Consider the following 18,536-nt stretch of genomic DNA (forward strand, 5'->3'; position numbering starts at 1 on the left):
ACCCTCCCAAAGTATTCGTCTGGGTTGTATTCACTAAACACCAGAAAGAAAAATGGGCCAAAACAAGAAGGGAACACCTGAACTTATCCAATAACTAGTTTTTCACTGCAAAACCTTTGCTATTATGCACCAACACCATGCTGAAAATGCGATGATTCACAATTCCATGATTTAATCAATATGACACAGCCAATACCTAAGCCCTGGAAACAGCAAAATAGACAAAAAGACATCAGTCAGAAAATAAGTTTTATTGCAATACACAGGTTCTTTCTCCTCTGCTGTGAACTTTGCCTGCCAACACTCCAACACTCAGGGGTTAAGATGGCACCAGGAGACCTTTTGCGTTCCAGACTGCCTGCAAACCGGCCACACAAATCAATTTAATACCGCGGCATCTAGTCGGTTGATGCCGTTACTAACCAGGTTTCCATCCAACCTTTTTATGAAAGTAAAGTAGGTCCCATTTAACTTTAAGTTTTTTTTTTTTTTTTGTATTCAATACATGGGAATTTAATAGCAAAATACATATTTATGTGCAGTACGACATCATGCACAGTCTTTAATCCACAACAAGTCAATTTGATAGAAACATGCAAATATTGTTTTTATGCAGATTTGGAATTATTTGCATGAAAATCGGTTGAATCTGTTATCCGGGCTAGGCCAAAAGCTAACACCCTCCAAATATATGCTGAACCAAAGTGTTAATTAAAAGGTGTATAAGTTGACGAGAAACTAGTCATACTGGTTACTGACATTAAAAGGCTTAACCAGGCGTGGTAAGACTTGGTGTGCAACTGCTACGTAGACAGCCTGGAACGTGGTGCGGTGTGTGGTTGGCTAGGGGTGACTTAACGTCTCCAAGTCCCCACCCGTATTTTGCCCGGTCATGTACTATTCCAGAGTTCACTTGTGTACAGTAGCCGTTTTAATTTAAAACATAGAGGCCTCCGAGTGGACACCATCCTCTGATAACAGCAAGCAATTGTAACAGAGCAGGAAACAACCACAACATACAATACATTCGGCCATTTGCATGGGCGATATATAAAATCATAATGGAATTTATTCTGAACAAGAACTTTGGGGGTGGGCAATACATAATGGGTACTGCCTGTGGATCTTTGCACTCACTAGTTTGTCGATTTTTTTGCTTTTTTCTCCCTGAACAAGAGTTTGTTTCTGGCTCTAGACAGAGACTCAAGATAGGTTTGATTAGAGGAGAGAGAGAAAAGGAGTGGGATAAAATGGACAGAATGAACATAATATAGGGATACGTGTTATTGTCAAAGTGACAGTAAAGAGTGATTGTGATCACTTAAGGGCTTACTATGACAACCGTGTTCATTATAAATGTTTTCGGTATAAGTGACTAAATGAACTCACCCTGCCTTTGTAATCAACACAACATTCAAAACCATGTAATAAAAAAACATTTACAGCAAGAAATAGAAACCTTGCAATGAAACAGAAATTTAACCATTTTGAATGATTGGACAGGAATTTAGCCTGTAAAAATGATTGAGAATTTTCTTCCAGCTTGATAGCCACAAAATAAAATGAACAGGGAGGGAAGGACAGAGTGAATAGGGAAAATTAAGAGAACAGAGAATAATAGTGGGCATAGGTGGTGCCCCAAATGGCACCCTGTTCCTATACAGTCCACAAATTTTGACCAGGGCCCATAAACTAGCGTCCTGTCCAGGGGGTGTACTTGTACATCAAGCAGCCTCACGCAACAGAAACAAGAGATCCGTTCTGGCTCGGACAAGGGTTACTTATATAGGGAATAGAGTGCCTTTTGGGATGCATACATTAATAGATGGGATGGAGGAGCTGGTTCAGTAAAAGACCACGCTAGACTTCCCCCCTGGGGGGTTAAGGACCTTGTTGTGGGAGCGGGGGCGAGGGCCGAGGTGGGGCTCGTGGTCCTTCAGTGAGAGCTCACTAAGGGAGGCCTCTGGCTCTGGCTTCTTGGCCAAGGGAGCAGGTGCAGGTTCCACTGCTACTTTGGTGGGTGTGGGGGGAGGGGAGGCAACGTTCTCTTCCTTCACCTCCTTGGCCAGGCTCGCCTTTGGAAGAGGAGCTGAGAGCAAAACGGAAAGAGATAAAAGAGAAAAAGATTAAACCAAGAGAGATTTACCTGGTACATTAGACTTGGTGTCAATGCATCTTAAAGAAACCAATGTGTAATTAATTACTATGCAATTATTAGGTCATTATTATTAGCTCGGTCAACAAGTAATTTCTAGTAACTGCCCGGTTGACTGCGGGCTGTAAAGTGTTAGCCATAACACATTATCAGTGTCGAACTCACCTGGGGGCTCGGGTATGGGCATGGGACTTTCACCAACAGAAATATTGTCCTGGGAATAATAGGGATAACATGTCAATATAGCCTACACATCGTGTAAATTAGCAATCCATAACCATTAGTAATTTGGAATGGGAGAGACAAGGGGGATAAGGGTGGTCTGGATTACCTTTGGCTTGTTGGAATGGGCTTTGACCGAGGGAGGGGCGCTCTCTAACCCCCCGAATATGTTGCTGGTGTTGCCGCCTGAGGGTACTACGGGTCTCCGTTGCTCGGCTGGGGCATCTGGAGAACCAAATATCCCACTGCTTTTACCTCCTGCATTAAGGACAGCGAGTCAAATATGATTATTTTTTTTACATTCACCAGGAATTTTACCTGGTGAAATGGCTCTGTCTACATTTTACATTAAAAAGTGAAGATTATTGAAGGCATTGATGAAAAGGACAAACAAGTCAAATCTCTACACTCCAACCACTTTTTATGCAATAAAAATTCTCAAATTCTCAATACTCAAACCTCTTATCTGACCCATTACTTGCAACATGACGACTATACCCCCTCCAAACAAATTTAACCAGGCCACAAACCTCAACATACACACACAAAGCTCAGTCCTACTTTCACTATGCTACAGCTATGGTTATTGTGAAGAGCTTGTTGCGCAGCCTGGACTGACATGAGGCAATACATTTCACAGGAACATTTGAATATCTGGGTGTGTGCGGTCATAATTATTTCTAGAACATTCTACCACAGAGGCAGAAAGGCTGAAAGCTGGAAGCCAACCAGCTCGATGTGCAGAGAAACAATAGAAACTCATGATAACATTTTAAATTTAACCATCTGAACCTTAGCCTCAATTTAGACATATTGATCCAGTCATGTGATGTCATTAGATTACATGTGGTCCAAACCTCTTAACTAATGAAAATCTCAGTCGCGGGTTCCATCAGGAACATTTTTGCAGCAAAGATTTTAATTTACCGGATATTCAATATGCATCCAGTGTGTACCGCATTAGGGCGTCCACCCACTATACTCAAAATCACATTTAGATTGTAATTAATCTTAACAGAATAGAAATTAGCCTGTAACGATGTTTCGCTTACAAGTGCTACTGAATAAGCTCGATTTAAATACACCAACTGTGCATGATACACATCATTACTCTATTCTATCAATACATTCCAAATCTTTATACTATACGACAGCATATGTAGTGTATGTTGATCTTGCCTAGGGCGGCAGCAGAACTGCTAAGACCGGGCCTGAAATCATTTTTATTTATCTTATTTACTTGCATTTGCGGCGGACCTTGGCCTGCTCAAAGTTAGCCGCTGCCGTTGGGAAGTCAAAACTGTCCAACTCCTTGGAGCAGCTTGCGATGAGCATCAGCCTCGTTACTTTGTCCTCAAGAAGGTGTGACCTTGAGGCCATCTATACTCTGTTTTGGGGAAATAATTACGTCTCGGTGTGAACACTATAAACGGGGATAATCAATTTCGTTTTGCAATGGATTCTTTTTGAAAATTCTGACAATTTGGCTGGCAAGCATTTCATTTATTGGCTTTTCACTTGTTTATTTTTTGCCAAAAGACAGCATTTACCGGCTAACGGAAACCCTGGCCAGGGTGTAATCCTACACTGGACTCAACAACGAATATGCTGGGCTGTGGCTCTTAAGCATCCAGTTATTTCACTGCATGGAATGACAATGGCCTAACACTGATCGATACTAGGCTAGAATAGATCCTCGGCGTACACATCACTGACAATTTGAAATGGTCCATCCACACAGACAGAGAGGTGAAAAAGGAGCAACAGTGCCTCTTCAACCTCAGGAGGCTGAAGAACCAGCTTGGCACCTAAAACCCTCACAATTTTCCAGATGCACAATTGAGAGCCTTTTGTGGGGCTGTATCACAGCCTGGTTTGGCAACTGCACCGTCCACAACCGCAGGGCTCTCCAGAGGGTGGCGCAGTCTGCCAAACACATCACCGGGGGCGAACTACCTGCCCTCCAGGACACCTATACCACCCAATGTCACAGGAAGGCCAAAAAGAACATCAAGGACAACCACCACCCGAGCCACTGCCTGTTCACACCGCTATCATCCAGGAGGAGAGGTCAGTAGGGGGCAGCATTCATCAAAGCTGGGATCGAGAGACTGAAAAACAACTTCCATCTCAAGGCCATCAGACTTAAATAACCATCACTAGGCGGCTTCCACCCGGTTACGTAACCCTGCAAATTAGAGGCTGCTGCCCCATAGACATAGACTTAAAATCACTGACTACTTTAACCTCTCGGGTAGGGGGCAGCATTCGGAATTTTGGATGAAAAGCATGCCCAAATTAACCCGCCTGCTACTCGGGCCCAGAAGATATGATATGCATATAACTGGTAGATTTGGATAGAAAACAATAAAGTTTCCAAAACTGTTAAAATAGTGTCTGAGTATATCAGAACTGATTTGGCAGGCGAAAACCTGAGAAAAATCCATTCAGGAAGTATTCTTTTGTTGTTGGTTTTGCAGTTTTCCATTCAATGCCATTACAGTATCCATTGACTTAGGACTCAATTTGCAGTTCCTATGCCTTCCACTAGATGTCAACAGTCTTTAGAAAGAGTAAGACCAGTCTGAATGAGTGGACCCTACCGTGTCTCAGAGCTTTTTCATGCACAATCCCGAGAGAGTGCATTTCTTGTTTACCTTTTATATTGAAGGCGTTATTGTCCGGTTGAAATATTATAGATCATTTAGGCTAAAAACAACCTGAGGATTGAATATAAACATCGTTTGACATTTTTCTATGAACTTTACAGATACAATTCGGGTCTTTTGTCAGCGTTTGAGCTCGTGGATTACTGAAGAAAACGCGACCAAAACGGAGGTTTTGGGATATAAAGAGACTTCATTGAACAAAAGGAACATTTATTGAGTAAATTAATGTCTTCTGAGTGCCACCATATGAAGATCAAAGGTAAGGAATTCAATTTCTCTCCATTTCTGAGTTTTGTAATGCTTTTGTAATTTCTCAACTGGGCTATGTTCTGGGCTAGGTATGCTTTTGCCTTAAAGCATTTTATAAATCTGACACCGTGGTTGGATTAACAAGAAGTTAATCTTTAAACCTACGTACAATAAATATGTTTTGTTTTCTGAAGTTTTATAATGATCATTTCTGTATTTGAATTTGCCGCCCTGCAATATCACTGGATGTTGGCCAGATACCCTAGAGAGGTTACTGATGGTAAACTAGTCACTTTAATAATATTTACATATTTTTGCTTTAGTCATCTCATATGTATATACTGTATTATATTCTTCTGTATTTTGGTCTATGCCACTGACATTGCTCATCCTAATATTTATATATTCCTTTATTCCATTCTTTTAGGTTGTGTGCATTGTTGTGAATGGTTAGATATTACTGCACTGCTAGAACTAGAAACACAAGCATTTCGCTACACCCGCAATAACGTCTGGCAAACATGTGTATGTGACATATTTCAATTTTATTTGGCTGGTTGAGTCTTGTGACACTGAAGTGACCACATAAGAAATTACCTGTTGCCCTTTTCAACACACACACAGGTTTTGGGGAAGAGATTGTGAATAAGTTCACACTCAATGTCTCCTTTTCTGAACCTAAAAAAGGCTAACGTAGCACCTTAGTGGCAGTTTTCACACCACATAGACCTGAAAAGGCTCTGACAGCTCCAGGACCAGGGAGCCCTCCTGACTTGTAGGAAGAATCTTCCCTTTCCACTATTGTACTGACATGAACTGTACTTTCCTGGCTCAGATATTTTCCTTTCACAGTCCTTTCTATCATGGTTCCAGCATCTATGGTGGATGCGTAAACATTCTTTTGTATTAATGACTAAAAGAACAGACTGCCACCCATGGTTTGGAACCATAACCAGGCCAGTGCAAAGCAGCTTGGATCAATTCAGCCCAGTAGTGTGAAAAGGGAATTTGTATGCACAGTAAGGGGCCTTTGATTTCTCACCTGGGGGGTTGGTTCGTCTGATGACACCCTGGGGCTCTGGCGGGGCAAAAAGGTTGGAGGCCATCTTGTGGGGCCGTCTCGACGCAGCTGCTTCTTCCTCGTAGCCACCGAACAGGTCGCTGGAGCCACCTCCGGGGGGACGCAAGACTCTGAAAAGAAAACATCAGAATCATGTTGGTTCACGTAGAGTAGTGGTTTCCAACCTTTTTTGGTTACTGAACCACCAAATGGATTTTGCTCTGCCCGGAGTACCCCCTCATGTGCTTTATCAATAGGCCTATGGTCTCATGAGTCTTCGCAAGAAACCCCTGTTAATAGGCCAAATGCATTAAAACATTTTCATTAAAATCGATTTTATTCCGAACTAAAGTTGTTGCTAAGGATTCCACGACACGGTTAGTCTTTACAGCTGGGACTGCAAGTTTGTGTTCATTTTTGTGTGTGGATTCCGCGAGTGCAAGCTGGCTGAACTACAGACACCTGTCATAATCGTGGGAAAGACTCATCTTTTCATAAAACAACTGGTTGCAGTAAAGAGCCAATCTGGATACGAAGGAGATCCTGAGGGAAATTGACAAGTACCAACAGTTTTACACTATGGAGGAACATAAGTCCATCATGGAAAGATCCGACCACTTAAAAATAACTTTAAACCCAACCATTTTTTTTTTTTTTAAATTAATCTACAGACACGGATGATTTACTTAACATTGAGGTAGAGGCTAGTGCTCTGGCTGGAATCCATGCAACACTGGAAAGGTTGTGTGAGGAGGTAGCAGGGCTGGAATCCATGCAACACTGGAAAGGTTGTGTGAGGAGGTAGCAGGGCTGGAATCCATGTAACACTGGAAAGGTTGTGTGAGGAGGTAGCAAGGCTACAGGGGTGTTTAGAGTTCAGCCAGAGTGAAATTCTCATGCTCCAAAGAGAAAACAAGACACTCACATCCAAGGTAAAAATTCACGATTCCAACATGGACTGTCTACTCAGGGAAAACAGGGTGATGAAGGAGTCGCTACTAGATATAAAAAGTTGTAGCATGCGTGAAAAATCTTTTTTTCTTCCTGGGATTCCTTAAAACGCATTCAATAATCCAGAGGGCGCGATCAGAGAATTCATACAATCCGCCTGAAAACTTCCTATAGAGACTGTAAACAAGGTGGTTTTCCACCGAGCACACAGACTTGGAGCGACAAGGCCAAGTGTCCCCGACCGATCACAAAATTTGAACACTACCAACAAAAGGAGCTGATGAAAAGCAGAGGAATGGAGCGCAAAGGGGCTAAATTCATTGTCAATGTCCAATTTCCAAGGGAGATAAACATTGTAAGAGACTATCTGGTGCAAAGACAACAAAGGAAGGATGGTAGGCGTGCCTTTGTCATTGTGGACAAACTCTTTATAGATGGACAGCTATTCCGAGACGGCTCCATAACACCGCGTCTGTAATAAATTCTACAGGCACTTCAGGTTACGAAAAAAAAAGAAGGTATGGGAACTGCAAAAATATCTGAACATTATGAAGTGGATATGAACACACACGTACTCAATTACATGCTTGCTTACACATACGGACATAGGCATACACACCTGATCTCACTCTCTTCTTTCTCTCCCTATTATCAAGAACTGTTTTATAATTTAATGTGTTTATTGTTTGTCTATCTTTCTTATGTATTTGTATACAAGTTTGTGTTTTCAACAAGCAAGGGGAAGATATCAGAATAGGGGCATTGGGGAAAAATAACATATTGTACGGAATACATTTGTACTGTAGTGAAGCCATCTCTAGAGTAATGCAAGGTCTCTTTCATGATCATGTGAAATGTCAATTGCTATGGGAATGCTGGGATGTTTTACCAATTATGTTATATGTAATTAATAGGCAACTATGATGGTGATACGATATGGATTACAATTATCATCATGAATATTAAGGCTATACGCACAACATGTTACACACAGACACGTGAACCATACAAATTGGCAAAGTAATTATGTATTTGGATTATTATTTATCACACATTACAGACATCGTACACACTCACTATTTCACATCAATATCATACACAACCTACTTAGATTTGCTACAGACAATATCTGGTCTCAATTTTCTAACATTTGTGGCATTGGCTCACAGGTAAACATAAAATAAAATAAAGTATTTGGTCACCTACAAACAAGCATGATTTCTGGCTCTCACAGACCTGTAAATTCTTTTAAGAGCCTCCTCTGTCCTCCACTCGTTACCTGTATTAATGGCACCTGTTTGAACTTGTTATCAGTATAAAAGACACCTGTCCACAACCTCAAACAGTCACACTCCAAACTCCACTATGGCCAAGACCAAAGAGCTGTCAAAGGACACCAGAAACAAAATTGTAGACCTGCACCAGGCTGGGAAGACTGAATCTGCAATAGGTAAGCAGCTTGGTTTGAAGAAAGCAACTGTGGGAGCAATTATTATGAAACAGAAGACATACAAGACCACTATTAATCTCCCTCGATCTGGGGCTCCACGCAAGATCTCACCCCGTGGGGTCAAAATGATCACAAGAACGGTGAGCAAAAATCCCAGAACCATATGGGGGGGCATAGTGAATGACCTGCAGAGAGCTGGGACCAAAGTAACAAAGCCTACCATCAGTAACACACTACGCCGCCAGAGACTGCAGTGCCAGACGTGTTCCCCTGCTTAAGCCATGTCCAGGCCCGTCTGAAGTTTGCTAGAGAGCATTTGGATGATCCAGAAGAAGATTGGGAGAATGTCATATGGTTAGATGAAACCAAAATATATATTTTTGGTAAAAACTCAACTCGTCATGTTTGGAGGACAAAGAATGCTGAGTTGCATCCAAAGAACACCATACCTATTGTGAAGCATGGGGGTGGAAACATCATGCTTTGGGGCTGTTTTTCTGCAAAGGGCCCAGGACGACCGATCCGCGTAAAGGAAAGAATGAATGGGGCCATGTATCGTGAGATTGAGTGAAAACCTCCTTCCATCAGCAAGGGCATTGAAGATGAAACGTGGCTGGGTCTTTCAGCATGACAATGATCCCAAACACCATGCCCGGGCAATGAAGGAGTGGCTTCGTAAGAAGCATTTCAAGGTCCTGGAGTGGCCTAGCCAGTCTCCAGATCTCAACCCCATAGAAAATCTTTGGAGGGAGTTGAAAGTCTGTGTTGTCCAGCAACAGCCCCAAAAGAGGAGATCTGCATGGAGGAATGGGCCAAAATACCAGCAACAGTGTGTGAAAACCTTGTAAAGACTTACAGAAAACGTTTGACCTCTGTTATATACCCTTTGTTGGCAATGACAAGTAATTGAGAAACTTTTGTTACTGACCAAATACTTATTTTCCACCATAATTTGCAAATAAATTCATTTAAAAAAATCATACAATGTGATTTTCTGGATTTTCTCTCATTTTGTCTGTCATAGTTGAAGTGTACCTATGATGAAAATTACAGGCCTCATCTTTTTAAGTGGGAGAACTTGCACAATTGGTGGCTGACAATACCTTTTTGCCCCACTGTATCTCAGTTTACTCACTTATGGCACTTGCCTACTTCTGATAATTAAGTTTTTCAAATCATGAGCAAAAAATATTTCGCTTTTTCCTGGGACGCTAAAACCAGACAAAATAAAACGTGCCTATCTATATAATGAGTATGAATAGGGTGGGTTGAGATTATTAAATATAAAAATCACTAAACCCCTCTCTAAAAGCTTCACCCATTCAAAAGATTTATTTGAACCCTAAATGGTTCTCAAGTAGATTATGAAAAACTCATCCATTGTTTAAAAAAATGCCTTTTTGCAGATGGCCATGTGTCAATTACGATTAATTGAAAATAATACTTTTTCAAAGTATCTCTTTCAAACAAGCATTGCAGAGCTGGCTACAATTTCACCCCCCTGAAAAGATGGAACAAATATTATGGCTGAACTCAAATGTGCTGGTTGATGAGGGTATTTTGTTCTTAAATTATATTGTAAATTGGAATAGTAGAGTTATGTCCTTCATGGAGTTAGCAGAATTGTACAGAAAGGTCTGCTCAATCCAAGAGTACAACCAATTGATTACAGCATTGCCCCAAAAATGGAGGCGGCGGGTGGCAGCGGGAGGAGGTAGGGAACTGGTCTGTCTGCCCAATATAAAGGATCAAAACTGGCAGAGGAATAAAATTAGCATAAATAGGAAAGTATTCAAGTTTCAATTGAGGACCAGGATGTTGACAACTGTGCCAAACAGATTGCAAAATAGTTGGGAAGAGATTGTTGATGTACCGATTCCATGGTATGTGTTGATAAATAAAAACACAAGATTCAAGACTTTGTGCTTTTCAGCTACAATTATTATAGAGAATTCTTGCCACCAACAAAATGTTGAATATTTGGGGCATAAAATCATTATACCCTAGGAAGCTCTTTGCCACCTTCTCCTCCCTCCTGAATCCTCCCCCCCCCCCTCCTCCTCCCTCTCTGCAGATGACTTCGTCAACCATTTTGAAAAGAAGATCGACGACATCCGATCCTCGTTTGCTAAGTCAAACGACACCGCTGGTTCTGCTCACACTGCCCTACCCTGTGCTCTGACCTCTTTCTCCCCTCTCTCTCCAGATGAAATCTCGCGTCTTGTGACGGCCGGCCGCCCAACAACCTGCCCGCTTGACCCTATCCCCTCCAGACCATTTCCGGAGACCTTCTCCCTTACCTCGCTCATCAACTCATCCCTGACCGCTGGCTACGTCCCTTCCGTCTTCAAGAGAGCGAGAGTTGCACCCCTCCTGAAAAAACCTACACTCGATCCCTCCGATGTCAACAACTACAGACCAGTATCCCTTCTTTCTTTTCTCTCAAAAACTCTTGAACGTGCCGTCCTTGGCCAGCTCTACCGCTATCTCTCTCAGAATGACCTTCTTGATCCAAATCAGTCAGGTTTCAAGACTAGTCATTCAACTGAGACTGCTCTTCTCTGTATCACGGAGGCGCTCCGCACTGCTAAAGCTAACTCTCTCTCCTCTGCTCTCATCCTTCTAGACCTATCGGCTGCCTTCGATACTGTGAACCATCAGATCCTCCTCTCCACCCTCTCCGAGTTGGGCATCTCCGGCGCGGCCCACGCTTGGATTGCGTCCTACCTGACAGGTCGCTCCTACCAGGTGGCGTGGCGAGAATCTGTCTCCTCACCACGCGCTCTCACCACTGGTGTCCCCCAGGGCTCTGTTCTAGGCCCTCTCCTATTCTCGCTATACACCAAGTCACTTGGCTCTGTCATAACCTCACATGGTCTCTCCTATCATTGCTATGCAGACGACACACAATTAATCTTCTCCTTTCCCCCTTCTGATGACCAGGTGGCGAATCGCATCTCTGCATGTCTGGCAGACATATCAGTGTGGATGACGGATCACCTCAAGCTGAACCTCGGCAAGACGGAGCTCCTCTTCCTCTCGGGGAAGGACTGCCCGTTCCATGATCTCGCCATCACGGTTGACAACTCCATTGTGTCCTCCTCCCAGAGCGCTAAGAACCTTGGCGTGATCCTGGACAACACCCTGTCGTTCTCAACTAACATCAAGGCGGTGGCCCGTTCCTGTAGGTTCATGCTCTACAACATCCGCAGAGTACAACCCTGCCTCACACAGGAAGCGGCGCAGGTCCTAATCCAGGCACTTGTCATCTCCCGTCTGGATTACTGCAACTCGCTGTTGGCTGGGCTCCCTGCCTGTGCCATTAAACCCCTACAACTCATCCAGAACGCAGCAGCCCGTCTGGTGTTCAACCTTCCCAAGTTCTCTCACGTCACCCCGCTCCTCCGCTCTCTCCACTGGCTTCCAGTTGAAGCTCGCATCCGCTACAAGACCATGGTGCTTGCCTACGGAGCTGTGAGGGGAACGGCACCTCAGTACCTCCAGGCTCTGATCAGGCCCTACACCCAAACAAGGGCACTGCGTTCATCCACCTCTGGCCTGCTCGCCTCCCTACCACTGAGGAAGTACAGTTCCCGCTCAGCCCAGTCAAAACTGTTCGCTGCTCTGGCCCACCAATGGTGGAACAAACTCCCTCACGACGCCAGGACAGCGGAGTCAATCACCACCTTCCGGAGACACCTGAAACCCCACCTCTTTAAGGAATACCTAGGATAGGATAAGTAATCCTTCTCACCCCCCTAAAAGATTTAGATGCACTATTGTAAAGTGGCTGTTCCACTGGATGTCATAAGGTGAATGCACCAATTTGTAAGTCGCTCTGGATAAGAGCGTCTGCTAAATGACTTAAATGTAAATGTAAAATCATCAAAGCTCTGCAGATTTTGTGGTGATGGAGGATACAGAATCAATAGACCATTTATTTTTGTATTGCCCTCGGGTAGCCTGTTTCTGGTCTCAGGTTTCTCAGGTTAAGGAATGGCTGAAAATGCATAGCACTGATCTAAAATTGACCCTAGAAATAGTACTGTTAGGAGATTGAGAGACCGGGTCAGTCAATTACTAATATACTAATACTCTTAGTAAAAGTATTTATCTTCAACTCTCAATCTGTGGATTCTATTCGATTAGATAGATTGTACGTTAAACATCACAGCATATTTGAAAGATGTGTTGCGTAGAAACCCAAAGTGGGTGGCCAGCAGATAGATAGAATGGGCTGAGGGAAGCTGAAGGTTGATATATGGAATTGGAGACAAGAGGGAGTGAAGTTGCTGTGTGAGAGATATAATGATGGTGAAAGACAAAAGTACAAAAAAAAAAATATATATACAAAAAAGTACATTTGAATTACACGAAGTGGCAGTGTTTTTAGAACTAATGCCAGTTTGCCTGAGGCTGATGCCGTGCAGGTGTTTGTTCACATGCATATACAGAGGTCGACGATTATGATTTTTCAACGCCGATGCAGATACCGATTATTGGAGGACCAAAAAAAGCCGAAACCGATTAAAATCGGCCGATTTTTTTTCTCTGTATTTGTAATAATGATAATTACAACAATACTGAATGAACACTTATTTTAAGTTAATATAATACATCAATAAAAAGCAATGTAGCCTCAAATAAATAATGAAACATGTTCAATTTGGTTTAAATAATGCAAAAACAAAGTGTTGGAGAAGAAAGTAAAAGTGCAATATGTGCCATGTAAAAAAGCTAACGTTTAAGTTCCTTGCTCAGAACATATGGTGGTGGTTCCTTTTAACATGAGTCTTCAATATTCCCAGGTGAGAAGTTTTAGGTTGTAGTTATTATAGGAATTATAGGACTATTTCCCTCTATACCATTTGTATTTCATATACCTTTCACTATTGGATGTTCTTATAGGCACTTTAGTATTGCCAGTGTAACAGTATAGCTTCCGTCCCTCTTTTCGCTCCTCCCTGGGCTCGAACCAGCAACACAACGACCACCATCGAAGCAGCGTTACCCATGCAGAGCAAGGGGAATAACCATTCCAAGGCTCAGAGCGAGTGACGTTTGAAACGCTATTAGCGCGCGCTAACTAGCTAGCCATTTCACTTCGGTTACACCAGCCTCATCTCGGGAGTTTGATAAGCTTGAAGTCATAAACAGCACAATGCTTGACGCACAACGAAGAGCTGCTGGCAAAACGCCCAAAAGTGCTGTTTGAATGAATGTTTACGCGCCTGCTTCTGCCTACCACCGCTCAGTCAGATACTTGTATGCTTAGTCAGAATATATGCAACGCAGGACACGCTAGATAATATCATCAACCATGTGTAGTTAGCTAGTGATTATGATTGATTGATTGTTTTTTATAAGATATGTTTAACTAGCTAGCAACTTACCATGGCTTACTTCATTCGCATAACAGGCAGTCAGTCTCCTTGTGGAGTGCAACGAGAGAGAGGCAGGTCGTTATTGCGTTGGACTAGTTAACTGTAAGGTTGCAAGATTGGATCCCCCGAGCTGACAAGGTGAAAATCTGTCCTTCTGCCCCTGAACGAGGCAGTTAACCCACTGTTCCTAGGCAGTCATTGAAAATAAGAATGTGTTCTTAACTAACTATATATATTTTTAAAAATCAGCCAAATCGGTGTCCAAAAATACAGATTTCCAATTGTTATGAAAACTTGAAAATCGGCCCTAATTAAAATCGGCCATTCCGATTAATCGGTCGACCTCTAATATACACACACTCATTCAAATAAACACATGCAACACACACATACAAATAATAGCACCAGACATGCACACAAATGTATACAGTTGGCATTGCAGTTATGATTTCAGTTGTCCTTAGTTTTAAATAAAAATAAATATTTTCTCATTGTTTTCTTTTGTCTTTTTAGTTCATTCCCTTAGTTGGGGGTGGGGAAATGGAATTAACTGTATTTTATTTATATTTTCTTCCTTGGGGGGTGGATCTTGGAGGGTTCGGGTTTATGTTTTTTTAGCCTGGTGAGAGATTGGTCAACATGCCCCTGAGCAGGGCATGTGTGTGTGTGTGTCGCTCTGAATGGGAATCTGTTGGATGACTGGTATGATGTAGTTATTGAGCGGCTTCACTGAAAGTACATTGTATGTTACAAATGTTCAATAAAAACAGCGTTTTTTTTGTTTTTTAAATAGAGAATGTACCATAACGAAAAGGTGCATATAGCAAAATCAAGGAATAGAATATGCTGCATGCACAACTTCTTATTTAACCCTCCTGTTGTGTTAGTTTCATGTTAAATAATTATGTGTCCCCGGTCCAAAATGACCACCTCATTATAGCTGATCATAAATCCTGGTCCTTCTGTAGCTCAGTTGGTAGAGCATGGCGCTTGTAACGCCAGGGTAGTGGGTTCGATTCCCGGGACCACCCATACGTAGAATGTATGCACACATGACTGTAAGTCGCTTTGGATAAAAGCGTCTGCTAAATGGCATATTTGATTTGATTTTTGATTTGATTTGAAATCCATAAAACTCCATACATTATCACCTAATGTTGTGTTAAATCTTTATCAACTTAAGTTCTTGTTAACATTACAGGTTTTGAAGGTCTATTTGCCATGTATGGCCTTTAGGCCTCATTGACCTGAGCTCATATGACTCGTTTGAGTTGAAAAAAAAAGCATAATGTATGGATCGTTTTGACTATAACAAATACTCAGATGAAACAGTGCTATTTATCACAGACTACTTTATGTCAAAGTTTAACATCCACTCTCTCCTCCTCGCCAGTGTCATGATCAAAGATATGATCAAGCGCCTCAAATACAGCATATTGTTTGATCATTGCGCTGCCAGAATGAATTGTGAGCAAGGTCTCAATAAAGCTTTATATATCAGAGCTGCAAGAAAAGTTGTAATATTATTGAAACAATGTTCCGATTGTTTGTGAGAAAACCAACAGGTGTGGTTCCTGTGGGGGAAAGATTCTATTGGAGAAAGGTTCACGTGGGGGTTGCCATGAAAGCCAAGAAAGAGAGTGAGGTGTGTGTGCTCAAACACACATGCATGTGGGAGTCTGGGAGAGGAAGTGTGTCCATCTGATGGGCATGTGCCTGAACGCAATTTTATACACTAATTGTCGTCTCACCCATTCATTTTTGACCAGGAACACCATAGGTGTACAAAAGTTAAATTAAACAGCTAAAATGTAATGATAAGCATCAAAGTGGATTTTGTGTGTTCAGATGCCCTGTGTGGACAAAGTAATGGAACCTTATGTCAATCAGGTTTAATTAACTACATTTTTCTGAGAGAAAACGTGTAAATCGGTCCAATTCGACCGGAACACAACAGGAGGGTTAAGACAGGCCACATTAGCTGTGGCTAAAGACCAAATAATCGAGTTATCTACTAATTGTAACACAGTATGACTACAGGCTACATATGCCACTGACTTAAGTACTGTTTAAAAGTCACATTTAGCTGTGTTGCTGATCACACAACTCAAGAGTGACAGAAGCCATATTTAGCCAGTTAGCTGGCTGTTCTTGAAAAGTTCGTAGTGGGGTTAAACAACCATAGTTGAAAGATAAAAAAAAAAGGTGAAATATATCAAATTACCCAAACCTTTTAGAAATAGGTTGTTGTAAACTGGGTGTGGGTGATCGTGCCCATTTTGAAAATGCAAGCAACAGAACAATGAGCGTCAAATAAATTAGCTGGCTACGCTGCAACAAAAAAAAAAAAGATTCCACGAGCTTCCATTTCCGCAGCCCCCAAAAAAACCTCGCCCTGCTACGTCGGGAGCAAAGCCCATAGAAGCTAATTACCTGTACCAGACGAAAAGTTAACTACTGACAAAACTTAATATTTTATCACTAACTTGTCTTATAACTAGTTAACGTTACTCCCATCAGTGTCATCTAGCAAGCTACATTGCTTGCGGGCTCGCGGCCAATGAACATACGGTAGTTTTCAAAAACATCATAGCTAACATTAGCTAGTTGCTTGAATTTTGCCTGCTGCAAATAAAACATGTGGGTGCAATTCCATGTTACCTTGAACTTGGCTTTGCGCCATTATCGAGTCCTGAAAACATGTTCGTCGAAGTCATTGTGATGGCTGTCTTCGTGTGGGGGAGACAGATGTCGTAGCTCGCTCAATTTAAAAAAGTTTTGTTGCCTTTCAGAAACTGGGCAAAGCCCCCTTCACACTCGATAGGATGAGCCAGCAATGGGAAGAGCCTCAATGGTCAAAAACATTATCAGTCTAAAGGTATGACTAATTTCATTGGTTAAATTACTAAGGCTATAACGCCCTCTTTCAATTGTGATTTGGCTTTCCGCATGTCTGTCAAATTGGGTGCACGAGGTTTTACTCGCCTGGAATGGCCCGGTCTTTGAGCGGCATTTCCATAACTGGAAAACGAACCAACATTAAAAGTTGAAACGGTTCCAGGTATGCAGTTTTCATTTAACTTTTGTTTACTTTATGTCTTTCACTTGCTTTGACAAGGTAAACATATGTTTCCCATGCCAATAAAGCCCCTTGACTTGATAGTAAATTGGTGGCGCATGTCAAATCATCTATCTATCTATAGACATCTATCTATCTAGACTAGATTATATTTATATGGCCCATTTCTATACCCAACCATGCAGATGAAGGGGTTCGATTAATCTCACCCGGGTGCCCGTGTAGGCGTGTTATGCACCGACAAAAAATGCAGAAAATGGATTGTATTCGATTTGGAACCGGGCTGCCTCCCGGGCTTGAACTAGTAGGTTCCGGGGTCTGTCAGGCGACAGCGAAATCGGCTCAATTTAGCATGTGTGGTAATTTGTATAGCGCTTTGAATTACAGCAAAAATCTCAAAGTAGCTCGTAAAACAACAAAACATTTCAGTGAGCCCATTTGACATTTTTGTCTGGAAGATCTTCCACGGCCATCCACAGAGCAGAGGCAGGTGAAAGTCCCCACTGGGTCCACGTCTCTTCTGACTGAGGCCCAGATAAACGGTTGAGCAGGGGGGAAACAAGTCAGAAGCCAGGACAGTTGGTAAAATAACTGACTTTACAGTCTTGCACTGTTGTGGATCAATCAATCAAAACATAGCTGGCAAAATAAGAGTTTATTTAAAAAGATTCCGTCAAAAAACACCTAAAACGATTAAAATATGTACAATATTTAGAGCTTTCTGCCTTGGCGACCTCACGGCTCCAATGGCAACCATGGATTCTGGGTATTCCAATGTGATGTATTTATTTATTTTATTTCACCTTTATTTAACCAGGTAGGCAAGTTGAGAACAAGTTCTCATTTACAATTACGACCTGGCCAAGATAAAGCAAAGCAGTTCGACAGATACGACACAGAGTTACACATGGAGTAAAACAAACATAGTCAATAATACAGTATAAACAAGTCTATATACAATGTGAGCAAATGAGGTGAGAAGGGAGGTAAAGGCAAAAAAGGCCATGGTGGCAAAGTAAATACAATATAGCAAGTAAAACACTGGAATGGTAGTTTTGCAATGGAAGAATGTGCAAAGTAGAAATAAAAATAATGGGGTGCAAAGGAGCAAAATAAATAAATAAATTAAATACAGTTGGGAAAGAGGTAGTGCGAAAGTGATTGCGTTTAATCTGTCTTCCCAATGACAACTAGCGAGAAAATGCAAACGTTTATTTTACGATTTTTTGACGATGCACCTTGTTGTCAAAATGACCGAATGGCGCAGATTACTGTTCGATTTGAGAAGGGCACTCCTCCCTGCTTTCGCCCGATGAC

General features: G+C 42.0%; 1 protein-coding gene across 1 annotated transcript; it reads right to left on the minus strand.

Annotated features, from left to right (window-relative positions):
* Positions 1-236: 236 nt before the first annotated feature.
* jpt2 (Jupiter microtubule associated homolog 2) lies at positions 237-16,970 on the minus strand. Its single transcript, XM_035770587.2, has 5 exons — positions 16,802-16,970; positions 6,338-6,486; positions 2,487-2,635; positions 2,321-2,369; positions 237-2,089 (listed from the first exon to the last, which is right to left on the minus strand). Exons 1-5 carry the CDS (start codon positions 16,855-16,857, stop codon positions 1,845-1,847), a joined length of 648 nt encoding a protein of 215 aa, XP_035626480.1. The 5' UTR covers positions 16,858-16,970; the 3' UTR covers positions 237-1,844.
* Between the last annotated feature and the right edge of the window lie 1,566 nt (positions 16,971-18,536).

This window comes from Oncorhynchus keta, chromosome 5 (assembly GCF_023373465.1).
Source record: "Oncorhynchus keta strain PuntledgeMale-10-30-2019 chromosome 5, Oket_V2, whole genome shotgun sequence".
Classification (NCBI taxonomy): domain Eukaryota; kingdom Metazoa; phylum Chordata; class Actinopteri; order Salmoniformes; family Salmonidae; genus Oncorhynchus; species Oncorhynchus keta.

Bases quoted from the DNA above. Each gene is read 5' to 3' on its own strand.
- jpt2 (XM_035770587.2), bottom strand. From the start codon at position 16,857: ATGACTTCGACGAACATGTTTTCAGGACTCGATAATGGCGCAAAGCCA. The intron at 2,370-2,486 runs GTAATCCAGACC...TATTATTCCCAG, and splicing joins CCCATTCCAACAAGCCAAAG to GACAATATTTCTGTTGGTGA. The intron at 2,090-2,320 runs GTGAGTTCGACA...TTTTGCTCTCAG, and splicing joins GCCCATACCCGAGCCCCCAG to CTCCTCTTCCAAAGGCGAGC.